At 40.4% G+C, this 27,301-nt stretch overlaps 1 protein-coding gene across 1 annotated transcript; it reads right to left on the bottom strand.

Moving 5' to 3' along the window:
* Positions 1-1,305: 1,305 nt before the first annotated feature.
* LOC140373544 (exostosin-1b-like) lies at positions 1,306-26,329 on the bottom strand. Its single transcript, XM_072460092.1, has 11 exons — positions 24,549-26,329; positions 9,340-9,433; positions 8,033-8,140; positions 7,787-7,906; positions 6,244-6,376; positions 5,627-5,745; positions 5,375-5,470; positions 4,722-4,811; positions 4,486-4,646; positions 3,949-4,120; positions 1,306-3,859 (listed from the first exon to the last, which is right to left on the bottom strand). The coding sequence occupies exons 1-11, from the start codon at positions 25,502-25,504 to the stop codon at positions 3,674-3,676; spliced, it is 2,235 nt and encodes a 744-aa protein (XP_072316193.1). The 5' UTR covers positions 25,505-26,329; the 3' UTR covers positions 1,306-3,673.
* Positions 26,330-27,301: the final 972 nt, after the last annotated feature.

Raw genomic sequence — 27,301 nt, 5'->3', positions numbered from 1 at the left:
AGATCAGACAAACAAGGAGAATCCAACAACTTCCAGGCTGTTTTATAAGCGCTTCCACAGTGAGTCACTAACCTTCAACACCTGATTAGTCTACATACCAACACATAGCATATTATTATTGACAGCTGGACTGAATCAACTAGCTTTTACTTCAAGTTTATTCACACGCACAGTACTGACAGATCACCAGCTATCTTTTTATTCTGCATGTTTTTATAATATAATAACATCAAACTAAAGCACGGTGGGACGCCCCCTCTATTCTTTAAAACACAGCGGACCCCTGGAGCAAATTCTAACTTTTTTTTTTTTTGCATTTTAAAAAACTCAAACAAGATTTTTATTGTTTTTTTAATACAAGGGCATTTGCTCCCATTCATTTTTAATTTGTTTTTAATGTAATGGTAAACAATGTAACCTTTCTGGGACACTATATGCTTCTCCATGGAGAGGTTATTATATGGCCCATTTCCATGTACAGCATACGTCATTTGATTTATTTAATCAGGTTTTTATTGCACAAAATCCTATAAAAAATATGCACTCAACAGCTCTGACCTGTAAGTAAATCCATAAATTCCACCCTCACAAACAAGCCCATAAACTTACAACAGGTCCCGAACGTAACATTTGCATTTTTAATCTACTGTTAATCTAATGTGGAGACATGAGCACTGATCCCAACGGGACAGTGCCCTTTTTCCATATTTTGCCTCATGTAAAATGATTGATAAGGGAGAATATGCAAAATGACTGCTTTGTTTCTCTGTCCACGGAGAAGAGCTCCGAGCTGACAAATCTAACCTGACTTTACAGATCGTAACAACTATGTCAATTACAGTCAAGAGAAAAAGAGATTCGAATGACCCGCTTTACAAATCATGTACTGTTCAAATCATAATTGGCCATATGTTTTGGCGAAACCAGATAAATGATCCTGCTGTCACTGGAGATTTCCATATAGCAGCACACACATATTTGCTTTGCTGCTTTGGCTGTTGGGTGTTTCTCTTTTTGGAGAGGGGAGAGGGGGCATCTCTCCTGTTGCGGTGGCTCCAGCCGAGTTGGCAGCTCTCATGCATCCTGGGATCATCCGAGATAGATGCTGTTATTTATGCAGCGTGTCTAAACCAATCACTCCGACACAGATTTATGTAAACACTGCAGTTTCTTGGCATCGCGCAAGAATCACACACTCATACGCACGCAAAGGAAGCTTGCAGTTATGTACTTTGGCTGTATATTTTGATAGGCTAGTTTAGAAGCAGGACAAAATGAGTCATCTCTGCACAAAAAAGTTGGGACTCAATTTATGTCACATTTTATTGTTGGATGTATCGTTTCTTATAAAACTCTTTAACAAAACATTGATTTTTCTTCTAACTTTCCACTGCTATAAAACTGTAGTACAGTGAAGGAACGTGTTGTCTGATAAATCCTGTGTGTAAATCTAACCGTCTCTTCAACTTGGACACAAACGGGAAGATCATCAGATGTTACAAGTTCAGTAAAAGGCAGTAGAGGAGCATCCACCACTATGAAAGTCAGGAATGTCAGTTACATTTGTGTAGTGATAAGACTTGTCTCCAGTGTAGAAATAAAAATAGTTATAAGTTAAAAAAAAAGAAGAAGAAAATCCATATGAAACAAGAGAAAACACACAAGGTTTTCTTCTGAAGGCACAAACACTTAACCCCCTGCCCTCTGAAACAACACAAGAAAAATAAATGTAATAATATTGCACCAAGTTAATTTTGCCATTGTGAATCTATGACTGTTTTCTTGATCTTCTTGACTGCTTCCAGAACTATGTTGAGTGTTTATTTCCTCTCAATAGCTTTGAATTCCCATAATCCATCAAACAAACTTCCTGTTCCTACATTCTAGTTATTCATTAAAAAAAAACAGATCATGAAACTAAATAAATATGGAAATACTGAGCCTCTCCAACATTAGAAAACAAATGGCTGTATTGGCAAACTGAGTAAAGGGTGCAATGTCGCCAATAAAAATAAAATAAAATACATCTCACAAGTGTGAAACTTCATTAAAAGGCTCTCTGGGCAGTGTAGTTAGTGTTACATTAATATGATCAAATACAAACATTCTCAGTTACTGTTACTCTCCACTTATTGATAAAACATGCAAGAGTAAGTTACAGTAAAACAAATGCAGATCCCAATGTCAGTTTGACTGTAAAATAAAATATGACGATAACTATGTGACATGTTGCTTATCATTGCTAATCCTAGTCATTTTGTAATTGTAGGATTTTAGACTGGGCATTACACGCTGGCTTGAAATTAATCCATTGTAGAACAACCTCTGAAACTAAGATCCATTGACGTCACGAGGCATCTCTGTCATTACAAACTCACTGACATACTACACCGACCTTGTCAAAAAAGTTCACATCGAATCCAAAAATACAGCTTCTTCTTTGTTTGAGGCAGTTGTTGTAATGCCAGACGCATTGTCAAATGTTTCCTAATGAGAACTGTTAGCCTCTGTAAAGCACATGTCAGCTTTAGCCACTGCCAAACCGGTCATTGTGTATGACATGAAAATAATGACTTTCCATTTCAATTTCTGTTCAGAATCTTGTCCTACACAATCTGAAAAGGTATTTCTACACAAGACCTGGCAAGCCTCCCTTACACAAGGCAACTCAATGATCCTTTGTATTCTTCAGGACAGCAACTGCTCAACCTTTTGCTCAGGGAGATCAACTTAGTTCAATTTTAAAGACTAGGGCTGTGCATTTAATCAAATATGAATTGAAATTAATTTAGTTCTAATTATGAATGATATGTTTGGGTCTTATAAAAATGAAATGTCCAAAAGACAATCCTCTCAAAAGCATGTGGTTTGGGGCAAATGTATACATTCAAACTTTTTTTGTTTAAAATTGCATGTTTGTATAGTTTATGTTCAGTAAATTAATATTGGAGGCTAGTTTTGTTTTGAATGATTGAAAAAGTTTTGTTTAGATTTTTGCCCATAGCTTAATAAAAACAATTAAACTCCAATGATCGTATTATCAGGTGGGTGAATGCATTGATGAATAACATTATCTTTACTTTGATGATGTAAATGCAAACCTGAAGAATCCCGAGATCCAAAATGTATCAATTATATAAAAATAAAGATTGAAATTCTAAGCAGCAAGACTCCACCTTCCCTACACCAGAAGAGAGACTTGAGGCACTGCAAAAATCAATTTAACACAATTTCTCAGTTTGGTGGTAAAAGGGTTGTGATTTTCCCCTGTGCCGCCCTCCATTATTTACAACCACACAGACGGAGGGTAGTGCTGGCCATTTGGTTTAGAAAAATAGCTAATCACATCCAAAATAGGGTTATCCTCTTCATTGTTCATCGGTGATCATATTTTTCTACCGAGACTTTAAGAAACCTGTGCATAGTGTACAGTGTCTTTCATTGTGTTTATGTTCGCAGAATAATCAAGTCCAAGCAGTTCTAGCCTTTCTCAATTCCAATTCAAAGCACGGGGCATTGGAAGAGCAGTGCGTCGATTCGGCCATTCATTTTTAGTTTGTTGTCTTTCCTTATTTAGATTAGAATCCGAGCAAATGTGATGAGAAGTTTGTGCATTTCAGCGGCCCGCCCCTCTGCCCTGAAAAAGTCCATGGAGCAGGGGGGCTCCGGCGGGTTATAGTCTCTCGATGTCTCTGTATTTCTTCCTCAGTATAGACACTTGATCTTTAAATAGGACTGGGTCTAGCCTCATCTGAGAGTGGACCAGCGGCATTGTGCCAAACCAGTTGGCAAACTTGTTCATGCAGGTCTGACGCTGGGCAAAGTGGTCCGGGTCTGCCCACCGAGACGCACGGGAGGTCTGAATGAACAAAGCAAACGGGGGGAAAAATATTGTAAATGAAAAAGGTGTTTGTCTTAATTGTGTTTATAATAAATGTTGAGTCATACCTGTCCCATCATCGTCTCTTTATATTGTTTCTTTTGAGTGACTTTAATGGGTGGAAGCTTTGTGACTGATGACACCAGAAAATTCATCAGAATATCCTCACAGTTTGACATCTGATCCACCATGGTCTTCAAGCTAGCAGGTAGGTATGAGGTGTACAAGTAGTGATAGTACCTAGAGAAAACACAACATTATTACGCTCTATAACATGAGGTCATCATTTTACATTCAGTTCATTCTAAACGGTTTAAAACTGTAGAACAGATAAGGCCCACCTCATTCAGTCGTACGTTTTTAAATAATCGCAACAAAGTACAGGAAAGTGGGGGCGGGGATAGGGGCAAGGTGAAAACAGGAATTGTATGAGCAGTTGCAGGACAATATAGGATTAATTTGAACATGCATGAATCAATCAAAAGATTACTTTGAGTAAACTAATGATGAGGAAAAGCAGTTGTAATGAGGTTAAAAGAGCATTAAAACTGATTTAGCATAATATGTCTCCTTTAATATTTTCTGCATGTAAATTGCAGACATACTTATGATAGATGGCAGCTCCAGTCAGAACCATAGAGTAGTCATTTGTCCACTTGGAAGTGTAGCCCCAGCGTTCTTTGTTGCTATCCCAGAAGTGGCTGCGTGCTGGGTAGCCAACTATGCGGTCTGGGAAACTCTGCCACACAGTGAAGGCAAAGTCCACCTGGTTTTGAAAACAGAACATGTTAAATGAGACAAATAACCAGTTTAAGGGCGTTATTTAGTATCATTTATTGACCTCTGTAGTGGAGAGAACAGTATCTTCATCCAGGCTGAGTACTGCATCAGTTGGTATTGTATCATAGGGGAGGAAACGACTGCTTATGACCTGCGCATTCACCAAACCACAAAAACATTGTCAGCGCCAGACACATTCTTTTAAAAAGCACTCGGCCAAGATCAAATATCAGAGTCAAAACGGGGCTTGGATGAATAAATTCAGGTTGCATCTGTGTGACAAGCAGCGTTGGCAGTCTTTTTGTGTCTATTTGCACCGTGAGGCCTTTCCCTCGATGTTAACAGCACAGTCAGCTAAATTTACAAGCAGACACAACATCAATGACGGCAGAAGCGGTGCATTTTACCGATGAGCATCAGTAGTGCAAGACTTCACAGAGGTGTAGCTGTCCTTCCTGATGGACCCCGCTGCCACCATTTTGTGTCTATTACTCAAAGTGCTTTTTAAGTGTGCTTCTGTACTCGTCTAAGTGCATTTTAAAATGACAGGGCAAACTTGAATGTATTCAGCAGCATTTTATTACTCGTCTCTTTAGACTTGTCTGCGATATGCATTTTTTTTTAAAAAGGTACGCTGACAAATGAAACCAATCCATTTGTCAGTACTGTGTGATTTTTCAGCAAATGCAACATACAATAGAAGCTTGAATGTACCTTGCTCTCTCCTTCGATAACAATGACAGGGACAGCTGTGGCAGGCCAGCGCTGTTTGGCAGGAAGAGGCTTGTCGCAGTTCCACAGAACAATCACCTAGTGCAGTAAGTAAGAAAACATGTTACCGACTACAGGACGAGGGTAGTGAACCTTGAGTCAGTCTTATTTAAAAATGCAAGAGTCATTTAAACCAGATCCAGTAATCTCAGGAGTATCAGATTCAAGAGCGGTGATGTTTGAGTTTGGGGTTACCTGGGCGCAATACTGGGACTTGGCTACGGCCGTGAGCAGTTTCATGACGGGCTGAGACTGTGAGACGAGGGGGGTCACGACGTGGATGATGGCTGTGAACTTTGGGTACGGTTTGAGACCTGCAACGACAAGAACATGCGCGCGGTTGAGAATCAATCAAGTGTGTGCGATACAGATACCGTCAAGAAATATTTGTCCTCCTCATGCTGTGGTTCAGTACACTGCTGCCTCTGTGACGGCAGTAAACACTTCCTAGTTTGTGCGTGTTTATTTGGAGCTAATTTTACCTGGCATGCAGCATCTAATTAAGCTTGTTAAGGAAAAAGGTGCCAGTAAACTCAATCCCTATGTCAACAGTATACAGAATATCAAGCAAATTAACAAAACCTGAGTACCACATGGCAGAACGTCTCCACTACGTACCATGAATTATTAAATATATATATATATACTGCGACATTTGTACCAACTGCAGCCACACTGTTCCTGAGCAGTGTCACAAACGGGAAAAAAATCAAATCTAACCTCAAGGTGCACCATTAGTTCAACACTGGCCGATTGAATATTCGCTCGCGTCATGTAGACACAAACCGCGTATGTGAGGCTTATTAACTGACCCAGCTTAGCGTAGTAGAAGGGGAAGTCTCTGAGGGCTGTGGAGTACTGTGGCAGGGTGAAGAGGCCTCCAGGCAGACTGTTCCACATCAGGTAACTCCTCGAAGAGTGGCGCAGCACTCGATCCTGGATGATCTGCTCACAAACAGGGATGGACAGAAATGAATTGCTTATGAATTCCTTTAGATCATACCGGATAAACGCTGCGAGATAAACGCACAACACCGAACAAATTGCGGCGGTGGACTACAGGCTCATTCCCTCTCCAGGAACGCATCATTAGTTTTCTAGAAGTCAAAGTGTGAAATGTGATGCCAATTTTGCAAATACAGCTATGAGGACAAGGCTAATCAAACCCCAGAGAACATAAACATCAATTTGCTTTTATGTCAGGGAGTGAGTCTAAAATCCCATGGAGAGGAATAAACATATTTTACAGCTGAATTGTATTATTACCTACATAAAATTACTCTGGCATGTCTTATATGTCTGTCAAGCCAAGCTCATTAAAATCACCTCTGGGCTCTTGACTGAAAGTAGAAGGTGATTGGTTTTTAGAAAACACAAGACACTATTAAGTTTATCCCTTTTCCAGTTTATAGCCAGGCGCAGGTAGTCTCTGTAAACTCATCCAAGTGCAGCAGATCATTTTTCAGCGCAATATTGTGTAAATAAATCAGTTGTAGACTGATTGTAGATGTAATTTTGTTATAATGATCACATCTCTTTCTAGTTCTTTCTACTAAATAAGTGCCAGAGTACAGTCTTTACATGTGAAGAGCAGTGGATTCTCTTTCTGTTTCCCTCAATCTGAGAAAGGATCTGACACAATTTTAAGTTTCCCTCTGGAGCTACAAGAAACAACAGCATAAATATTGAATGTACACATTTTTTTACAGAGAGGTTAAAACATGTATTTAATTTGTCAGTGGGAGAGTGTTGTGTCCATCAAAATGTCACCCTTGAAAGAGAGGTTAAACAATTAAAGGAATTACCACAATAACTCTTAGTGATTTTTTTTAATTAAGGCTAATAAATCTGAACCTTCGGGGGAATAATATATAAATCTATACTGCATTAATCATTTGGACAGCTACTCTACTAAATATATTAACATTTGTTCTGTGTTTTATTGAAACAAATGTAATTAATTATATAGGTTATTTAAAAAAAATAAATATCTATCTATCTATCTATATATAGCATTTACCTCTGCATAATATATCACAAGATACAACATGTTGAGTTAAAAGTCTTCCACACAGACCGTATACTTCCTCATCTGTGCATGTTGTTAGAGAAGTCTAGTGCCTGGGCTTCTCATCAGAAGAAAACAGATAAATGGACTCTGACAGGACAAACCTCTGACATGATGGACAGTAAAACATGGGGGAAACCATGTCAGAAACATGACAGGAGAATTTAACAATTTTAGCTTACATGGTTTTTATCTACAAAGAGGGCCCTTTCAACTTTGTCTAAACAAAATAAGGTGATATAGAAGGATAAGTGAATGGATACATTAGAGTTGTGAAACAGGTATACCTCCAATGTGGTCAGCACAATCTTCTCTACAGAGTTGAAGTACGCTTCCCAAAGGAACTGGGTCTGCTGCCTCAAGGAGAGGATCATGTCCTGGTGAATGGAGCGCACGGTGGAAGGGATCTGAAACGAGCATTGGTAATCATGTTTATGTTCTATTGAATACATTTTTTAATCTCCTATGAATCATTAGGGACAAATAGTGGGTTTACAGTGTATATTGTATGGGGTAATGTATGATTTGGTTACTTGTAGTAGCAGCCTCTCATCGCCCCACACAGCCGCTGTGTTCCAGTCGATGATCTCTGAGAAGGGCAGCTCCCAGCCATTGCTTAGCATAACTGGCACACACGCCGCCTGTTCAGAAATGACACAGAAACAAGCCTTTAAATCAAATGGATTGTTTGAAATAAACCCCATACAGCACTAAATGTGTAGAGTGAGAGCTGAACCATTTTGTTTGAGTCACGTCTCCACTTTATTTTATTTCATTTTTCAAACAGGACAAACATACACTTGTAATCGTGCTCTCTCTATGGGAGACGGCAGTATATACACTGAGCGGGTTTCATTTCAGAAGGTTTCCGTCACCACTCTGTAAGGATCATTTCATAATCAGGCCATTTAAGCGCCTCCACGCGTCAACATGGTTTTATTAAGTACACGATTTCTACAGCACCTTGGGGATTAGCTCTCAAAGTTAGACACTTCATAAAAACAAATATAAAAAGCACAGCACCATCAGACACTGATTAAAGTAAGAGTATGTAATTTGAGTGAAGTATATTATGGGAAACACATATATTTAAAAAAAACATTTCACCCATGGAGTAGTAACATAATTTTAAAATACTCAAATGTAAGAGTGGCATCACACATCTAATCTAGTTGTCATTACAAGGACACTAATGTGCTAAACCCTGACATGGCTCCCACCTCTCAGCTCTGAGAGAGCAATCAGCCCGAGACCCCTGCAGCTCAATTCTCTTTCAGCACATCATATTACAAACTCCTGCTCTTGTAGCCCTGACCTCAAATAAACAGCATCACACAAACTGCATTAAGAATCTTTGAATGAGGGCAACAAACTCAAGCTCACCTCACATGAGTTCCTATGTTTCTGTGTTACTTTTGCAAAGGGCACAGAGTGGACTCTTTCATGCCTTTGGGCAACTCCTGACTCAAGCCAAACGCACTTTGATCCTCTTGCATCAGTCAACACCTGCTTTGGTGCACAAATATTTCCACTGGAAATGTGCAGTTTGACAAGTAGTAAATTGTGTCTTCAGCAAAGTTTATTGCAAACAACAAAAAGACGTTCACTATCATTTGAGTCCTTTTCTCCAAAAGCTCCAAGTCCTTGCAGCCCCGGCAGCACATGTGACAGGCTCTGGGCCCTCCGCAGCATCACGAGGTGGATTACAGGCTCCAAATATTGTCTGAATGTCTCCTCTTCTCTCACCTCCATTTCACGCAAAACTGTCATGTCTAATAAAGCTTACGGGTCCAAAATAATAATAAAAAAGAAAGGAGGACCATTCATATTTGTGGCTCACCTGCAAAGCCTCCAAGAATCGAAAGGAGCCTAGTCGCCGTCCTCTTGGAACCAGACAAAACGTGGAGTTGTACAGCATTTCTCTGTAGTCATACCTGCAAAGAAAGGTGGAAATAATGAGTCAATAGCCATCTAATTTGCTGTAGTGTCACAGTGCACATCCTCAAATGCGTGAGTTTAAGCAGAACAAATGCAATATGACAAAACTCCAAAAAGTGAAAAAGTGGGTTTTAGTAGTTTCAATCCCAGCTCTTCCACTGCTGTGTGATCTTTAAACCCGCTGCCCTCTCACCTGCACATCTTTGCATCTCTAGTTTCCTCCTTGTTCCTTGCGTCCAATCTAGGCCTCAGTCAGCACTCCCCTGGATTATTAAGCTGCTTGGAATTCCTCTTATGTCAATACCAACTGTATTTGCAAAACTGTGCAAAACACTGCTTTCATCTCATACCTTGTTATGCATTTCACATCCGTCTTTGAAATGTTAATATATGGAATTATTTCAGTTGTTCTATTGATGTTTAGACAGGCATGCATATGCAGGCATGTGTTTCTATCCAAAACATTCACACCATATTTAAAACAGGAATGTCTAAGCCTGTGTGTAGCTTGGACTTTTCTGATGATATTACTGCATTTATGGTGATCGTGGGGCCCTACGGTACATGTTAAACTCGCTTCTTTTCATTTGCATCGATATAAACTACGCAATATACAAGCTGTCATTTTAAATTTAAAGAGAGGTCATCTCTTAACCCGTGACATTCAACAGCCTGATAGAAAATCAAGAGGGATAAAATGTGAGATTTGAGTTGAAAACACAAAATAGGAATTACTGCCACTAAAAAGCGAATGTCATAGATAGGCCATAATGACAATAGTTGGTAGGAAGCTGCTCTTAGAATGTCACAGCTGCTTTATAAAAACCATTCAACCAATCAGTTTCATCATCTCGACTGCATCAAGTCTTTTTTTTAATGTAGCATGACAAACACAGAATCCCGTCAGAGGCATATAATCACTGTAGTCTCTAACAGTTTTGCGAGCCTATAAAAATGAGCACTACGGGTCCATTTCTGGGTTTAGCCGGGTGTTAATGTACCATCCATCACATTTTCTGTCAGCGCAAATGCAGAAAAGACCAGATGTTCCTCTGCATGCATACCTCCAGTGCTCCTTTCTCCATATGTCTGTCTGTGGGAGGAGCCGTGTGTGCTCTGCAAGTCAGAGATGTTTGGGGTTTTCAGTCATAAAACTAAAAGTGTCATATAGGCCTTAAAATTGTCTGTGTTCAACTCTATACCTAGATAAAGGAAAATTGCTTCACCAGGAAGGAGGCTGGACAAATTCAAAATCCAGATAAAATGTCACCAAACTACTATGGGGCAAGATTTGCTCAATTAATTTACAGTAAGTAGGTATTTGTACAAGTAAGAGGTTATGTTATAACTCTTCGACAAATCAATGTGTAAATCGTTCCTCAAAATGTAGGCAATGTTGGATTTCTTCAATTTTGTGAGTTTTAAATCATTTCTGTGATCTGAAATGTTCATATTCACGTGTAGAAGTGTTTTCTTTTCAGGGACAGACACCACTGGAGAGAACAAACTGCTGTTACTTGTTGTTTACTGGAAGCTCCACCGTTTTTCTCACTAACATGATCAAAGACTCTACATGTACTTTCTTCTACCTACACACAGCGAATGTGCACGACCTGAAGAAAACCAGTGCAGCATCACAAGTTCAACAGGACAAGAGGCATGAATAATTGAACTGTCTAGCCCTGTTTCAGAGATCAATAACACAAGGCCATTCGAAACTGGCTTGTAAAATGGAGAGTGTAATGAAGCAACTGAAATAGGTGCATATACTGTGTTTAAGCTGTTAATATTTGAATAAACAATCATTCACCGAGAAGAAATAACAGATTTGAGCTGGGTCGAAAAAAGAAAAAAGACCAACATGTCTCCTAGCAACAAGAAGGGATGGCATGAAAAAGAAAAGCATGTCTCCCACTGTCAAGTGCCTAAAGAGACTTAGCAGAACAGAAAAGTGTTTGTTTCCCATAACACGCAAAAGAGACCACACACATTTACTACAGCACGCAGACACCGCCACAAATGCAGGAAGCTTTCAAATCAGCCGCTAACGACATGTCAGAATGACAAACAGGCAGTCTAATGTCTTTGGTCCCAATTCATGAGTTTCAGTGATGAAAAACTAGACTTGTGCTAACTATTAACAATTCAAAACAAATCATATCTTGTGAATAATTGCAAAAGTTGTCACAGTATCACCAATAAACTGAAGCGGAAACCCTTAAGTTATAGGTGTATAACCTTGTCACATATTCACGTTAATGCGTAACATCGGTTTCAGTCCAAAACCACCGATATCAGTCCGATGTTACGCCTCGGTAATGAAAGTTATCTCTGCCGTCATTTCAGAAACGGGACAAAAAACAAGAAAACAACAGCTCCGTGGACAGAGGATGCTATATTCTAACAGAACAGACTATAAACTTAAAGCCAGTCTTTATTCTGAGCCATATGAACCAGAAATGACAAAGTTACAGATTTTAAATGTTTTAAACATGTCTACCCCCTTAGACATGTTTACTGCAAATAACTTTATTGTGAGAGGTTTAAAGAAGGAGAACAGACTGTGTCTGATACAGAGTCTGAAGAGGAGAGACTGTCACTGTTACTCTAATAATGAAATATCATATTATAGCCTATGGCCTGCCTATATCAAAATCTATCTCTACCCGTAACTTGCACTGGTGGCAAAAGCAATGATCATTTGAAGGAGACAAGCTTACCTAGTGCTGTAATTGCACAACCATATTAATTATTTTATGTATATTCTTAATATTCCCAGGCAAGTCTAGCTTCAACTAGATAAATATTCCCTTCAGAGACAAACAGGCAACATCCATTGCATCTGGGAGTAGCCTTAGTATCAAAGAACTCCCAGAGATAAACTTCAAAGCCTGAAATGAGAGCTACAATGCCAGTCTCCCAATCGACTCTTATTCCATTCTGACTTCAAATTATATTTTCTGCTTCCACTTTTCTGTCGCACTTGAGCCAAGTTGATGGGCCGTCGGCAGTTGCCAAGACTATGAGTTCAAGCCAGAGGAATTTGTGTGTGAAAGAAACCGAGTGAAAGTGAGCGGCATCAGATGAGAAAAGCGAAAAGAGAAGGGGAAAAGAACATCCGTTGACAACCACACACAGTATCCCAGCCCTGCAGCCCGAGCCACCCATGACAAGAAGAATGTCACACACAATGCACACAGACTGTGGCGCTGATCGTAATACACATCTGTGAAGCGTCAAGCACTGCCAAACTTGATTGTAATCGGTAACAGTAGGCAAACTAATCATTTGTCCCAAGATAAAACATTCCATTCCATTTTATATCAAGTTAATTGTCATCTACACACCGAAAATTGCTTTCAGAGTTAAATAAATTATATGAAGAATGTGAAAATATTTCCTTTACTGCATCCCATTTGAATCCTTTTTTTCAAGTGATAATGCTAATTAAGACTTGTTTTTCAATAGTCACAGATCTTGAAAATAAATAAAAAGAAAAATGAAATAGTGGAAATCGGCAATGTCTTTCATCCCATAATCCATGTTCATAATTCAAGTTCCAGTTACATAATTATCCAGAAGAAAGCACATTGTAGACCTGACAACTGCAGCTTCTCTAGACAGTAGCCCATCTTAAGCATTACCACAACAATCCAGTCTCCCCGAATATTTACATGTAAAGTCTGCCTCTTCACACCTGGTATTTAAATGTATATGAAGTCAAATTAGAATCTCTGAAGTCGAAGGTTGAAACATGGTTAATGGTAACCCTGACATTTTGGGTGTGAAATAAATCAGTTTTTGTGCAAAATGCTAATCGCTGACATAGTATTTTATCAAAGAGCATGACCCTTTTTAATAATTTAACGTCTGAAAGAACCACAAGGCTCCTTCGCAAAGTCTACATTTTATGGCCTGTGCCCCCTGTGGCCAATATACAAAATGTGGACCAGTGTTCATTTGCATTGTTTGGATACACATTGCAGCAGCGCACTTAATGGGGTTTAAAAACACTACAAGCCAATTTGAAGCCAATGGAGCAAAGAGTGAGACAACCAACATGTCTTCTTGAAAAGGCATTTAGAGTTGCTCTCCTGTGGGCGCCTACAGGCCTCGCTCATTTTCCTCTGATTAACGAGTTCAAAGACTGCTGCATGAAACATTTACACATGCTCCAGGTTTCCAACTCCAGCCCAGTCCAGCATGACCCTTTTAATTTTCCTCATTAATTTTCTTTTAAAAAATCTTCCGGAGTTTAATTTGGGTTGCTTTGATTGACAGTTGCAAACTCAAATCTTTTCTCTTACGGTTAGAGAGTTGTCACCGCAAGTGTTGTTGAAATCCAGATGGAAATGGAGACCTGATCGTGTCTAGCGAATAAGGTGCCTGGCTTTTAATCAGCAATCCATCAGGCTGATGAGGTGAAGATGAGGAAGATGCTTTGAAGTAGTCACTGCATGCTGCACGGCAGAACAAGGGAGTCTGGGCGATAATGAAAATCACTGCTGTTAATGGGTCCGTCATTAACACAGAAATACCCTGTGTGACTTTTGCTGTCAGGGAAAATAAAAATGTCAAATGATAGAGTTTAGGTGAGACTATTTGTCTACACAAAGACACAATTGGTTCCTGGTAAGTGTTTCCTCTTCTTACAAAGGTGGAAGTTGAGCAGATTAGTCTCAGGATCCCTGAGCTAGGTGGAATGCTGTCAGAATGACTTTGCAGCTACAGCAGCTCGTCGCATGGGAGATAAGGCCAGGTCAGGAATGTCTGTGTTCATGGGCCAAGCAGGGATGGATGGAGGAGGAGATATAAAGGATGGAGGCTGATAGTGATGGAGCGGATTGAATGACAAAAGGTTGGGGTTTGCCGCCGAGAGGGTGATGAATGGCTGGGGCAATCGTGTCGGAAAAGAGGACAAAACACAAGTAAAGTGTGATGAAACCGGGAGCAGAGGACATAGAAATGTAATCAGACCAGGGCCAAATAAACTGAATAGCTTGTGTATGCCTGTGTGAATATAACCACATGTGGGGAGCCTTTCTAAATGTCAATCTGTTTTTCAGTGAAAGAAAAAACCCTGTCAGCTTGCTGACAGCCACTACCCTTAAATGGCATGGCAACCATGGCAATAGCTGTGACAGCAAGAAAGACACTTTGTAACATCTTTCTCAGAGCTGAGTATATAGGATGTTATCAGCCCAGTTTCCCTATCAATGCACCATCATATAGACTTGGGGCTGTGGCTGATCTGATCCAATATCCATCAAGCCAGAAGTGGGATTTAGATAAAACCGTTTTGCTGAGGCCAGGGATCTGTCTGGAGTGAGAAATCTGTTATGGGGCATTTTGTATTTGTGTGTGATTTGCGACAATTTGTGAAGGGATAACCATGACAGCTGAGCAGTGAGACCCAGTGGGCGTGGGCACAAAAAATAATAACTCAATATTTTTATGATCATCCTGTTGACAATATATCCATCAGAAATGTGCTAAATCACACCCCAGGAATGTTGCTATTGAGCTTCAAGACACGCACAGAAAACTAAAATTGAACACAAAACTTAAAAAAATACCACATTATACCCTTGTTTGGCACATTACACACAATCAGTCTCCGTATCTATTTTTAATCATCTCCTTTTTATTTATGGTGTTGGGTCAATATAACAATTTAGCATATCTACAAAACTATATATTTTTTTTTCATTTTGACACGTCTTGGACCTCTAAGTAGGAAGAAGATACAGATCAATGGAAATAACTTCCATCACAAGAAGAAAATCAATTCATAACCAGACAGACAAGTCCTCTATCCTTACTGTTCAAAACAGAACATAGCATTTCCTTTCAAGTGTACTTCATCAGATGACAACCACCAAATAAAATGAACTGGGAAACCAATGGCTGCAAGTGTGAGTCAGTGAGAAGTAATGAGAAGAGTGGCTTGATTGTGCAGAGAGAGTAAATTAGCGTCTCGCCAAGTTGAGCTGCCCAAAAAAAAAATCCAAGTGTAAACACAGATCTCTTAGCTCTCAAGAGGGAGAAGATGATTACCTCACAATTACAGGACCACAGAGGAGAGAGAAGCCCCATTGCCTCAGTGACAGAAAGAGAGATTATAGGGTGGTGGCGGGACTAATGATGATGGGGAAAGGGAAAAACACTGCAGTGCATCCCAGAGGAAACGCTAAATTGCAGCAACTAGGAGAAATTTGTGGCACTTGGCAATCCTTGTAAACGCAAGGGATGAGGGAGGAATTCCTTTTTTGTATCGTGTTGCGATGAATATTGTTAAAGAGTTTCCTTTGAGTGAAGTATTGAGTCGCCAAAATCTTGAGGCCCGAGTGGAACTTTATACGGACGCTAGTGTGATACTTACAATCTAGAATCCCATTCAGCCCATTACATTACCTGAATATTACACCACAGATCGTTTAATCAGTATGAGGACTAAAATTATACAGGATTTGGTGAATCATTTATAAATTTTTTCTCAGAAATAAAAACCAACGAGCCAGGCCATACTTGCAAAGGCAACGTTAAAATGTAGGATATGTAAGTGAAAAAGAGCGAAGTCAAAAAGCAAGCACAAGTAATGTCTTGTCACGGCACAATTTAAAAAGTGTTGAACAGTGAGAGCCTTTAATGGCCATTTGGTCTTGATGAGCTGAATTCTTGTGTATGGGCCAGAACAAAGCTTTATCGTCTGTTAATGAATTCCTCAGCCAGCAGTGGTTACCGCTGTAGGCAGGTAATTAGTTTGAACAGCGGGAAAGATCAAAGACTACACTTCCTGCCTTGCCCTCTGGTTGTGACCTCACAAGGGGAAGTCGCATATTCACAGAGGAAAATGGCACAGACTGCAAAAGCTAGACAAAACGGTTGAAAACTAACACTTGGTAAAATATCGCATTATAAAAAAAAAAACATTGTTGTGTTCGCACAAAAGTACTTCATCACAAGTCGTGTCGGTTCACATTGCTGGTTACACTCCTTATCAGACAAATTGGAGTCCAAAGAGGACAGGGTGCGATAAAATATCTGCCTGTGTGAATGTATGCCAGCTTTATCTGATGATCCAAGTCACTACCAGCCAAGCCCCGCAACATGGTGGCTGGTAATATTTCAGAGCTGCCAAAAAATGGAACATTAACAAAGCATCGCATACAGTCCTTCCCAGAGAATCCAGGGGCATTTGTTGACTCATGTCGGAAACAATCTTATACATATCAGTCAAGCAATGAAAGAAGTATAAAATGGTTAAAACATGCAGCGACGTACTGCCTGTAGAGTGAATGCAGATGGGCATGTTGCTTCTGGGACCACGGGGATTAAAGCAGCAGGATTTGGCTGGCACAGGTTTTAGAGTGCTGCTTAATTCTTCATGTCGCTCTCAGAACATTCTATGGTACATGAAAAATAATAATTCAGAAAACTCTTGTGCCAAGCAAGCAACTGCGCTGAGCTTCTGGAGACGAGAACAAGCTCAGATAAAGATGTCCCACAAATATATCCGTGTTTCCAAAGAAGGACGTTACACATTTTTTGTACCAGTAATTAATGAGATAACAATGAAGGCACCATGTATGACTTAATGTACTAGTTGAGACTAAATTAATTAAGATGGGTTTGTATGCATCTTTAATTCTGATGATGCATTTAATAAATCACCATTGTTGGATCTAATGAATCTAAAATGTATTTTGTTTTTATTCCTCCATCCACTAAACCATAACCAGCAAGCACAAAAGGTATATCACTCCTTTGAGACAGGAACCCAGAAGAGACTATAAGAAAAGAAAAAAAGAAAAAAAATCAAGAAATGTTTATGAATAAATGATGAGCACAGAAGCATAGATTTGCAAAAGCCTGACCCGTTCCTGGCCCTGGCTTTCTGTCCCGACAACGAAAGAATTATAGAGGGATTGATAAATGGATTGAGCAGAGTAAACAGGCCTCTTCTGGGAAACAATACCCCTGAACAACAGGAAGATGAACTGTGCAAGGAGAACTATTTGCAAGTAGAACCATGATGTGGAGACACTAAACTGCTCAGTTTAGGCCAGGGGTGTGCAAACCTTCTTCACTAAGAGCCACGGTTTGCATTTGACATTGTTTCGATGAGCATCCACACCTTTAATAAGACTTGTTATAACATAAAAATGCTTGAATTTGTCCAATTTTACAGTAAAAAGTGCTACTTTTTGTTGTTTGGACCAACTTGGCAGGAAGCCGGAGGGCCAACAAAAATTGGTCTGAGGGCCGCATTTGGCCCCCGGGCCATAGCTTGGACATGCCTGGTTTAGGCAAATGCAGATGTTGAAAATGTATTTAGGGATGCAACGGTGGTTGGGAGGGTAGCACTCTTGTTTCTGCTCATGTCTGGATGGGTTTCCTCAGGGCGGTTTCCCCTCATCAACCCAAAATATGCACAAAAGGTAAAAATCCATAAGCCATGGTGACCAAGCCTAACTCAAGATCTGGAGAGGGGTCCCCCAGCACTACACTGCAACAAGCACTGCTCCTGAGCAGATGCCCCAGCAGCATTGAAGGATGGGGATGGGTCAAATTTCCCTTGGGGTCAATAAAGTGTACATTAATTTAAACATTCATAAATAATCTCCACCTAGAAGCCTTCAGTCACCATTTTATTTTATTATTTACCAACTTTTATTTGGTTGAAAAAGTGTTTTAAAATCAAATGTACAACAGAAATAATAGTTTGACTAATGAAAAAAATGTATTGCTAACTAGTAAACTAAAATAGCCCTTCATTTCAGCCCATATTTATTTATTTACGACTGAATTCACCTACACATAAAGCCATTGATTCCTGTGATCATATTTTGCTGGTGCTACAGTCAAAACCAGTTCTGTGGCCAATGTTTTTACAAATAACTGCATTGACCAGCTCTATAAAGTTAAACCCAAAGAGTGACACAAATGACAAGAGAAGATTGTGGATGGCAGGCAGGCTTCGGCCTCTACTCACTGCTATATGAGCTTCCATATATCACTTACCATAATCGCTCTGATCCCTTGGCAATAGCAAGGACCAGTTTAGCACTTCGCTCTAATAAAAGATATGGGTGATTTAGCGTCAACACTTTTTATTACAATGAGAATGGAGACAGATTAGTGCAGAATACTAATGCATTTTGTCGTGCAGAGATGTTAAATGCAAAAAGGTTGCACTTCCAATTGTGTAGAGAAACATAAGCCCTTACAAGCTTTTTGATTTGTTAGCTTGAGCACTTTGCGCACACGCCACGTTATAGTCCTCCCACTCACAAGTTCAGAAAACTAATGACCAACCTGGACTTTATAAACATGCACGATAGGGCTGCAATATGTATCATAATTTGGGATGTGTTCCCACAAATAATGGTTAAGTGCAATATTGTGATATAACTTATTGGCAATATCATGGTAGCAAAACTGCCACGATATCATCATCATCTGCTCTCGATTTTAAACGGCAGGAGGAGCAATGCAGTTTTTACACTGAACAATTATCCCCTCTGTGGACAAACCAGTACCCTGATAACATTATTGATTTTTGCATAATCAATCAATTTATATGACATAGATGGCATTTTTGTGTTGTCTGATTTTCAAATTTGAAACTTTGACTTAATTTATAAAAAAGGCACAAAAAATATATTTTGGTGGAAAGAAAATGGCATCCAAAAATAACTTGTCAATAAAGACAAACTTGTGTTAGTCATTATGTATGTATTAAATACTTTGTGCCGTGTTTGTCAACTGGATTACGCTTGGTCACTCAACATCCCAATGAAGCCTCAGCCTTTATAGAGCGATATCTTGCCTCTATATAGTGTAACCACTTTAACATCTTTGTAGCCTCAACTGGTTATAACACACATATTTGTCAAGAATTACACTAGATTTTAATTTGCCAACTGGAATGAGCCGACTGACAAGAATCATGGTTATGTGAGGGTACTCAACATCCTGAAACGATACAAAAATGTCAACTATTTCCATTGACTCAAAATAAATCAGCGTTATTCATCAAATTTAGTCATATTTTTAAGACTATTGACGAAAGGGCATCAATTTTTTCTTGATTCATCCAAAGTGTTAATATCCAACTGACTTAAGATATAAGTAAACACATTTTAAAAATGGCTTCTGTAATAGGCCATAATAATTCCTTTAGAATTCCTTTTTGTTATATTGTATCAAAAACAGAGGAGGGTGTGTCGACTACTGCACAGAAAAATATGGTGGTGTTCCAAATATTGAGGCATTAATCCGTCTGTACATTTTATAAAGTGTATCCTTAAAACATCCATCGAATCAATTGCAATAGGTCATAATTAATAAAAATATAAAATAAATCAGACCTTATGTATGTAGAGAGCTGCTCAAGCTAACATCCCAGTTTATATATTGTATTGTATAAAAACCTAGGATATAAGTGCAGAACTGCAACACAACAAGGGCACACTAGCCAAGCAACAGAAACCTCTGTGGTCATGTAAATGTCAACTGTAGGTCTGCGTTGACGATGAGTAAACACATCATCAGTGGTTTTGTGGTGTACCCTATATCATTCAGCTGCTTCCAGCTTGGCCTGTGGTAACAGTTAAGTGGTGAGGAGAGAATGGCAACGAGGAGGGCCATTAGAGAGGAAGTCAATCCAATGTTGTTTTTTTATTATTTTTAGGCCCGTAGGCTTTATTAGACAGGACAGCTCAGTGTGAAATGCGGATGAGAGAGAAGGGAGGACATGCACTATGCTGTCGGAGCTGAGATTCAGACTCCCGACACTGCGGCGGGTTGCACATGGAGCCTGGCATGTGTGCTGCCGCCTTGACCACTCGACCACCGGGCAGCACCAGTACAATCAGTGGCCACATGTGTCCTGCTTCTTTCAACTAACAAGATGCCATTAAGAGCAATTCAAAATAAGACTATAGAGAGCCACATTCAGTCACCAAAAGTTTATAACTGCTGCAGGAACAAGAATCCTCCCCCAGCGATTATCGTTTTTCCCCCCCAAGCTCTGAAGCCTGCATCAACCTGGCTCGCAGCCCTTTGCCAGGGGCTTTGGCCAATACCGAGGATTAAAACCCGGCTGCAAGTCTATAAATACCCCTAGCAGACCAACGCCAGCCCTGCCACTGCTCTCACCTCCTGCTGCATGCATCCTTTACTCCTCTATTCAACTTTCCCTCTCTTTCTCACAGTCGCTGGATGAATCTTTCCTGAGGTTCTGCACTCGCTCTGTCCAAGTAGCTCTGCGAGTTTATCCCTGCTCCATCTTTCTTGTACTCTCTCGCTTGGCAGGGCTTCTTAATTGGAAACAAGCTGTGAGAGGGTTTTCAGTTTGAGGTTAAAATTGCCTCTGACCCGCCTCGCCTCCTGCTGTAGCTTTTCTCCTCTTTTTTTGCAATGTTGCATGCTTGTTCACAGTGGAGGAGGGCAGACGTGTGAACCGCGATGACAGCAAAGCAAAACGTTGACAGACCGGCCTGTTAAGAGAGACAAGCAAACGTAGCCATTTCTGCCGTTTGCTTGGTATAAAAGGTTAAAAAGCTCTGCACAATTCAGAAGCCACTGCCTGGCAAAAAAAGACAACACTTCATAATACTTCACAAAGAATGTCTGGAACCATGTCCTCTCTCGCCCAGTTTTGAGTGAAAACTAAAGTCTTTCAAATCAATGTGCAAAACACTAAACTCTGCTAAACTGAGGGACTATTTATTTATCTATTAAAGATTTTGTGCCCGTAGGCTCTATTGACAGGAGAGTAGAGTGAAATGAGGGAGAGAGAAGGGAGGACATGCAGTAAATAGTCGGAGTCAGGAATCAAACTCGCGACACAGCGGCCGGCTGCACTTGGGAGCCTGGCTCCGATACGTGTGCTGTGCCTTAACCACTCCACCACCGTCAAATGTCTTCCTCTTCAGAGACTAGATAATAGTAATTCAAGCGACTTAAGTGATCTTAAAGTGGCAAAAAATAAATATATTTAAACAGAAAGTAGAAAGGGCATTAGCGCCCCAGGCTACATTTAATTCCATTTACATAATGAGACAAAATTATTTTTTATATTATTTTAGTAAATTCTTAATTCATGCATGCCTTATTTGATTCTATAGACGTTGCTATCATCATCATCTTCATCATCATATTCTTGTTTTATGTTGCACATTAATACCGAAACAAGTTCCTATGTTAGTGAACTGTGTTCAATGACAATAGCAATAAAACTTTTCTCATTCTGTTGCATTCATGTGCCATTGTTGACTTCATTCAGTTGCTTAATAGCAATATTTAATATTGTTCAGCAAACGGAAATATCCAGGTTTGTCTTATAGAAATTAGAATGAGTTCGCTGGCTAATTCCGGGTGGAATATCCAAAAACGGCCATCACCATGGAAATCCAACATTGTGTTGCAGCCGGTGGATATTAAAAGTTCATAGTTTTGTTAGCATTAGGCTAACAAAACGCTGTGAAAACAGAATAAACTGCTGTATGACTCTAGTGTTTGAATACATTACAATGAACACCAAGTTTAGTATTTAGCGTCTTAAAATCAATTTTTCTTCAACTTGGTCTAAACAAATGTAAACATTTTTTACCATTACTTTTCTTGAAGGGCCTTTTATAGTCCTTAATATAATTCAAATACAAACAATGTAAAACAGTAACAGTACATTAAAGGGGTACGGGCTAACATCTGGACATAAAGCCTAAACTATTACGCACAGATGACATGACTGTTACATGGTTATTATGATGAGGCTACATCGAGTCTGTCACAACTTCCTTGTTGTCAGTAAAAGAGGATAAGAGGGATTTGTTGCACAAAGGGCCATAGCCACAGCACATAAACGATTACTTCCACTCATTTAGACCATAGACTGCACTGTCTGAGTCTGACCAGAGCTGTATGATCCGGCTGCGCAGTCAAAAAAGTGATTTTACAGCATTTAGGAAACTCGCCACACAGAAGGTTTCTAAACTATGTCCTCTCCCTTTTCAAAGGAGTATGCATTGTGCTTTAACAAGCAATAGAGTTAACACACTTTACAGATGGACCAGAGCCAAGACTCTGATGTATCTGCCCCACAAACTGGAGATCAGGCCAGAGAGCAAATGATTCAGTCTAATATCAATGCTGCAAGACACAAAGACTGTCTTCTTTACAGTCCAGAACAAGTCAGACACAGTTTAAATATCGGACTTGAACCTAAAGCAAACATTGATCTCCATGGCGACTGGGTTCTTTATTGCTGTCCCACTAACTTCACTGCCATGGGCTTCTGGGGACCAGCCCCAAGAAGACACACGCCAGATCTGGGTACAATTAGCTCATGGAAGCCATTCAGCATTAGATTATTTAGTTCAGACAAATTAACCACAGTTTAAATTATTCCAGTAAGACAAGCCATAGCAACATCACAAAACCTAACTCATTATAACTAAGGAAATTTGTAATCAACATCTGTTGATCTTAAGAGATAGAACCTTTCATTTTGGATTAAAACACATCTAATTTAGCCCAGTCGCAGGTAGATCACTGTGTTCTACCCCCTTCAGTTGGGCTCGTCGATGCATACGGCTTTAGTTGACCAGGAATTTCTTTAGTTGGCAATTTAATCGTAAATCTCTGGCATGAGTGTGGATTGAGCTAAATCCAATTGACTGAGAAACTGTGTTCTTTTGCAGTGAAAACATATCCAAAAACCTGCTTCCACAACACTACTTAATGACAGGAGGATTAACTTTTCCTTTAGGATATGGCTCCAGTGCCACTCATCTCATCGTGTGAACTCATATCAGTGCCTTGCACAAGTTGGCAGCAGACACAAGCTGGCTCTAAAAGATAAGAGCTTCATGTCTTCTGACTGAATTAAAGAATGCAACTAATGAAGCACCAACATGATACCTACTCTACCTACAAAAACAGGCAAACATGAGCCTTTCGAGGACTCACTTTTTATCTCGGAAACATGGTGCCATTACAGGCGTGTAAAAAATGAAAAATTCCAGAGTAGGAATCGTGAGATGTATAAAATTCACTCTTTGTAATAGACTTACACGTGTTTTTTCTGTCCTGCCTTGAGTATTTATGTTGCTTACCACAAGTTTAGAAGTACAATTATTCAATAGTAAGTTTTACAGAAGACTTTCCATCTTTTATGGTAAAGTAAAAACAAACAAGAACAGATGCCATAAAGAGAGGCGCATAAGTCACCAGACATTTTGGAGAGGTCAAGAGGGACACGAGTTGAGGCATTTGGAATTTGTGTGGGAAATGGCTGCACAAACGGGACACAGTGGCTTCCCCTTTCTGGCACCAGCTTTGTCCCAGTTAATCCGTCCCAAAGAGCCACAGCAGAACAGCCCGCACCGCGCCATACCGCCAGCAGTAACAGCACATGACAGCCTGACATAAATACCACAGCTCACAAAGTTTTATATTTGTGCATTGTTGTCTGTATCTAGGACTGCTCTAATACGATTTCTGCTCATCTGCTGGCTGCTGATTTACAGTAGCTTAATTTACAGTATGAATAAATTGGAAAATTGGGACAGTCTGAAGATGGGAGTAGATGTAAGAGAAATGTGTTCAGTTCACTACATAGAGATTCAAATTAGACCAAGTGATTATTCCAATCCTGCAAACGCGTGTAACAACCCAGTTCCTCTTGAGTTATACTACACATGATGGTGCTGACATTTTAAAAACAAACATAGCTTAGTGCATTTTGAAATCTTTTCACAAGATGAAAAGGAATATGAACAGAAACAACACAGCACTCTTGCAACTCAACCACATTTAGAAGTGCTCTTATCTTGAAGCCCCATCCTTGTGAAGCTAAAAATCAACACCACTAACATCAAAGATAAAGACATCTGCAAAAATAACAACCATAAAAATGTGTTTTTATGGTTTTGACAACTAAGTGGCAAAGAATATAGAGAGATGTGCAAAAAAAGTAAAGGAGTAGCACAATTTTAACTTAAAAAAACATTGCATTATAAATTATTCATATTCAGTAATTAGTACAAAGCAAAAGTGTTGAGTTGATCAGAGCAGCAGTGGGAAGTAGAATGAAGCACTTACTTGTCATATTCTGAATTGTCTTTGTCACAGCGGCCGTCCTTGTGCTTCTGCCAGTCTTTTCCATGTTTACACGTTGTGAGCAGCACCACATCCTCAGAGTTATGCACATGATATAAAGCGTTCCTAGTGTCTGAGCCGATTCCGGTCAAATACCTCTTGCCCTTAAAAACGAGCATGTACTTTCTGAAAGGGGGGATAGTGTTGTGTTTAAGGTAGCCCCTGTCCCCACCTGTCCTTGGGTGGTCTTTGGAGAAAAGGGGGATAGAAACGTCAAAATTAGGCCTAAAGTTTTCAGTGCTGATGCTGGCTTTAGCCAACATGGCATAGCCTATGTCAAAGCCTAGGTCCTCCGTGTAGTCTGGCCATGTGCCGGAGTACAAGTTAAAAATAATGTGGTTCCTGCCTTCATTCCACAGAGGAAGGCTTTGAACTTTAGCCCGCAGGTTGTGGACATACTGGGGCGAGAGCTGGTCCCTGTCCAGAGTGTCCAAACTCAGGACAAACAGACAGGCCTGTGACGGGTCTGCTGTGTAGAACCTGGACCCTTCAATGGATGATAAAATGTTCTGATAACTCTCTGACATCTTCTCCCCTTTCTGCATGGGGTAGACATACACTTTAAAGCCATTCTTCTTGCACAGGGAGAAGTCGAAGCAGGAGTCTATTCTGCAGCGCTTGTCCGTGTAAACGCCCAGGTTCGCGTCTCTCTTTTGCCTTGGAGACATGTGTCCATTGTAGTCGTCGTTGCGCTCCGGCTGCCACGAGCTAAAAGTCTGGAGAGGCCCCAGGAAGCGCCGCCACCGCTGCCCCGGGTGAGACCCCGAGAGGCTGCGGTCATCACGCCTGCCGTGACCCCGCCTGGACAACACGGGGACTTGCAAGCCTCCCAGACAAAAGAGCAGAATGAGACACGTACCAGTGGAGAGCAGGAATAGGTAGCGTTTTTTGGCCTGCATGTGTCCAACAAACTGGGCGCAGATGTGCCGTGATAAATCCGTGGAGTCTGCAAGTTTTGGTCTCAGCTCCTGGTGTGATGGGATCTCTCCGCCATCTTCCCCCGGGCTGCAAGCTCACGTCTCCCACCTTCTGCTTCAAAAACCTTTCACCAGTCCGGGAACTGAGCCAGCGCATGTGGGCGACTTTTACTGCTCATCCACCTCGTCTCCTCGTCAATAGTTGTACGGACTGAACTTGAAAATGCTACTTCTGGGAGTTACAACATAGCGCACCTCAAATCTGGATCGCCAACTGCTTTCCTGCTTCTAATTTACTCTGGCCGTAACATCTGACTCGCTTGACCCTTTAAACTAACCACTAACATACAACGAAACTAGTCCAAACTTGAATATGCAACAGACTGCCCCGGAGAGTAAACTATTGTCCGTACAGACAAATAGCCCCAGTGTGTAGGACTAGCCATTCTTACACACGGTGTGGTCAAATCAAAGCTGTAATTTCTGATAAAGTGACGGTGCCTCGATTTGGGACATGTTAACAATCAAATGAGTGGAGTTGATCTAGCGGGCTAACAGGCTAACTACCTGGCTAGTGTCTATAAACATTGAGTTAGCTTGTTAGCAGAGCGGCGAGGCATCAAAGTAGCTGCTAGTAAAGTCCCCACACATCGTGGCAGTTTATCTAAACTCGACTCTTTCTGAAATCGTCCACTTATCCGCCGGTCTGTCTGAGTAGAAATCGCCGGGGAGAAGTCCTCCGTGGTCGGCTTCTGTCCGGGTTAGTGCCGCTGTGGCTGAAGCGGTGCCTCTCACTCAAAATCTGGAGGTGCTGCTGTGTAAACGAAAGCTGTGCGAGCAGCCGCGCACGCAGCGTACGTCAGTCCGGCGCGGCGGCTCGTGACGACATCACGTACGGTGCGTTGCCATTGGACACCCGACACTCTCACAGTCAAGGAGAGCGGGGCTTCAAGGGAACTGACTCGCATCATGGATGACTCGCACTGGTTTTACTGGAAGATAAACGTTTTAGGGAAGAGTAAAGATGAGTCAAATATATCTGAGGCGCTGTTTGCGTAATCATTTGTGTTGGGAAATGTTTGGTGTATATAATTACAGCAGAAAAAAGTTTAACAGTTTAATTATTTCCCCCCTAGCGTAGCCTACATCACGGAAAATGTGGTAATTCATTAATCAGCGTTTCCGATATTCTGCTGATGATCAGATTTCTATTACATACAAATGTTGGAGAATAAATGTCCCTTATTGCCTTTTTCAATCTTGAAAATTTAAATGTGAAAATAGAGTAGTTATTTATTTGATTTTGTTTCTATTTTTAAGATAATACAACAAAGTATTATTTGTAATGCCAGTTTATTGTTTAGCTTGTTTTCAAAGTTTGGAGGATAACTTGGGAGGCCACCACATTCTCATCTCCTCACACTATTCATGTGTCATTATCATGGAAGCAACTTTTTGTAAGTAAATATATTATATTATTATAAGTAATAAGCATCTTATTCAACTGTGCCAGAGAACATCTGACAGGAGAATGATACCATGGCACACTGGTCTGATCTTTTCTGGCATCTTTTTAACCACTGATGTGTTTAACAGCTGCCACGGCCTAAAGGACTTAAAGTGTTTTCGCACAAGCAGGGAAAGGTCCACAGAGGAATGTGAAGAAGAAGCATTTCAGGCTCAGTATCGGCAACGCTCCGGTTCCCCACGGACCACTGATCAAAGACGGAAAGAGATATTGCCACCACCCCCTACGGTTGCTCTGCTCTGTACACCAAC

This window comes from Eucyclogobius newberryi, unplaced genomic scaffold, assembly GCF_026437365.1.
Source record: "Eucyclogobius newberryi isolate DKJ021-1_F unplaced genomic scaffold, fEucNew1.0.hap1 SCAF_3, whole genome shotgun sequence".
NCBI lineage: Eukaryota > Metazoa > Chordata > Actinopteri > Gobiiformes > Gobiidae > Eucyclogobius > Eucyclogobius newberryi.
This window is presented reverse-complemented; position numbering and strand designations above follow the sequence as displayed.

What these genes read in the sequence shown, in the direction of transcription:
- LOC140373544 (XM_072460092.1), bottom strand. Translation starts at nt 25,504, where the DNA reads ATGCAGGCCAAAAAACGCTACCTATTCCTGCTCTCCACTGGTACGTGT. An exon ending in ATGAGAGGCTGCTACTACAA is followed by an intron (nt 7,907 to 8,032) that starts GTAACCAAATCA and finishes TGCTCGTTTCAG; the next exon opens with ATCCCTTCCACCGTGCGCTC. An exon ending in CTGTTCTCTCCACTACAGAG is followed by an intron (nt 4,647 to 4,721) that starts GTCAATAAATGA and finishes TTTCAAAACCAG; the next exon opens with GTGGACTTTGCCTTCACTGT.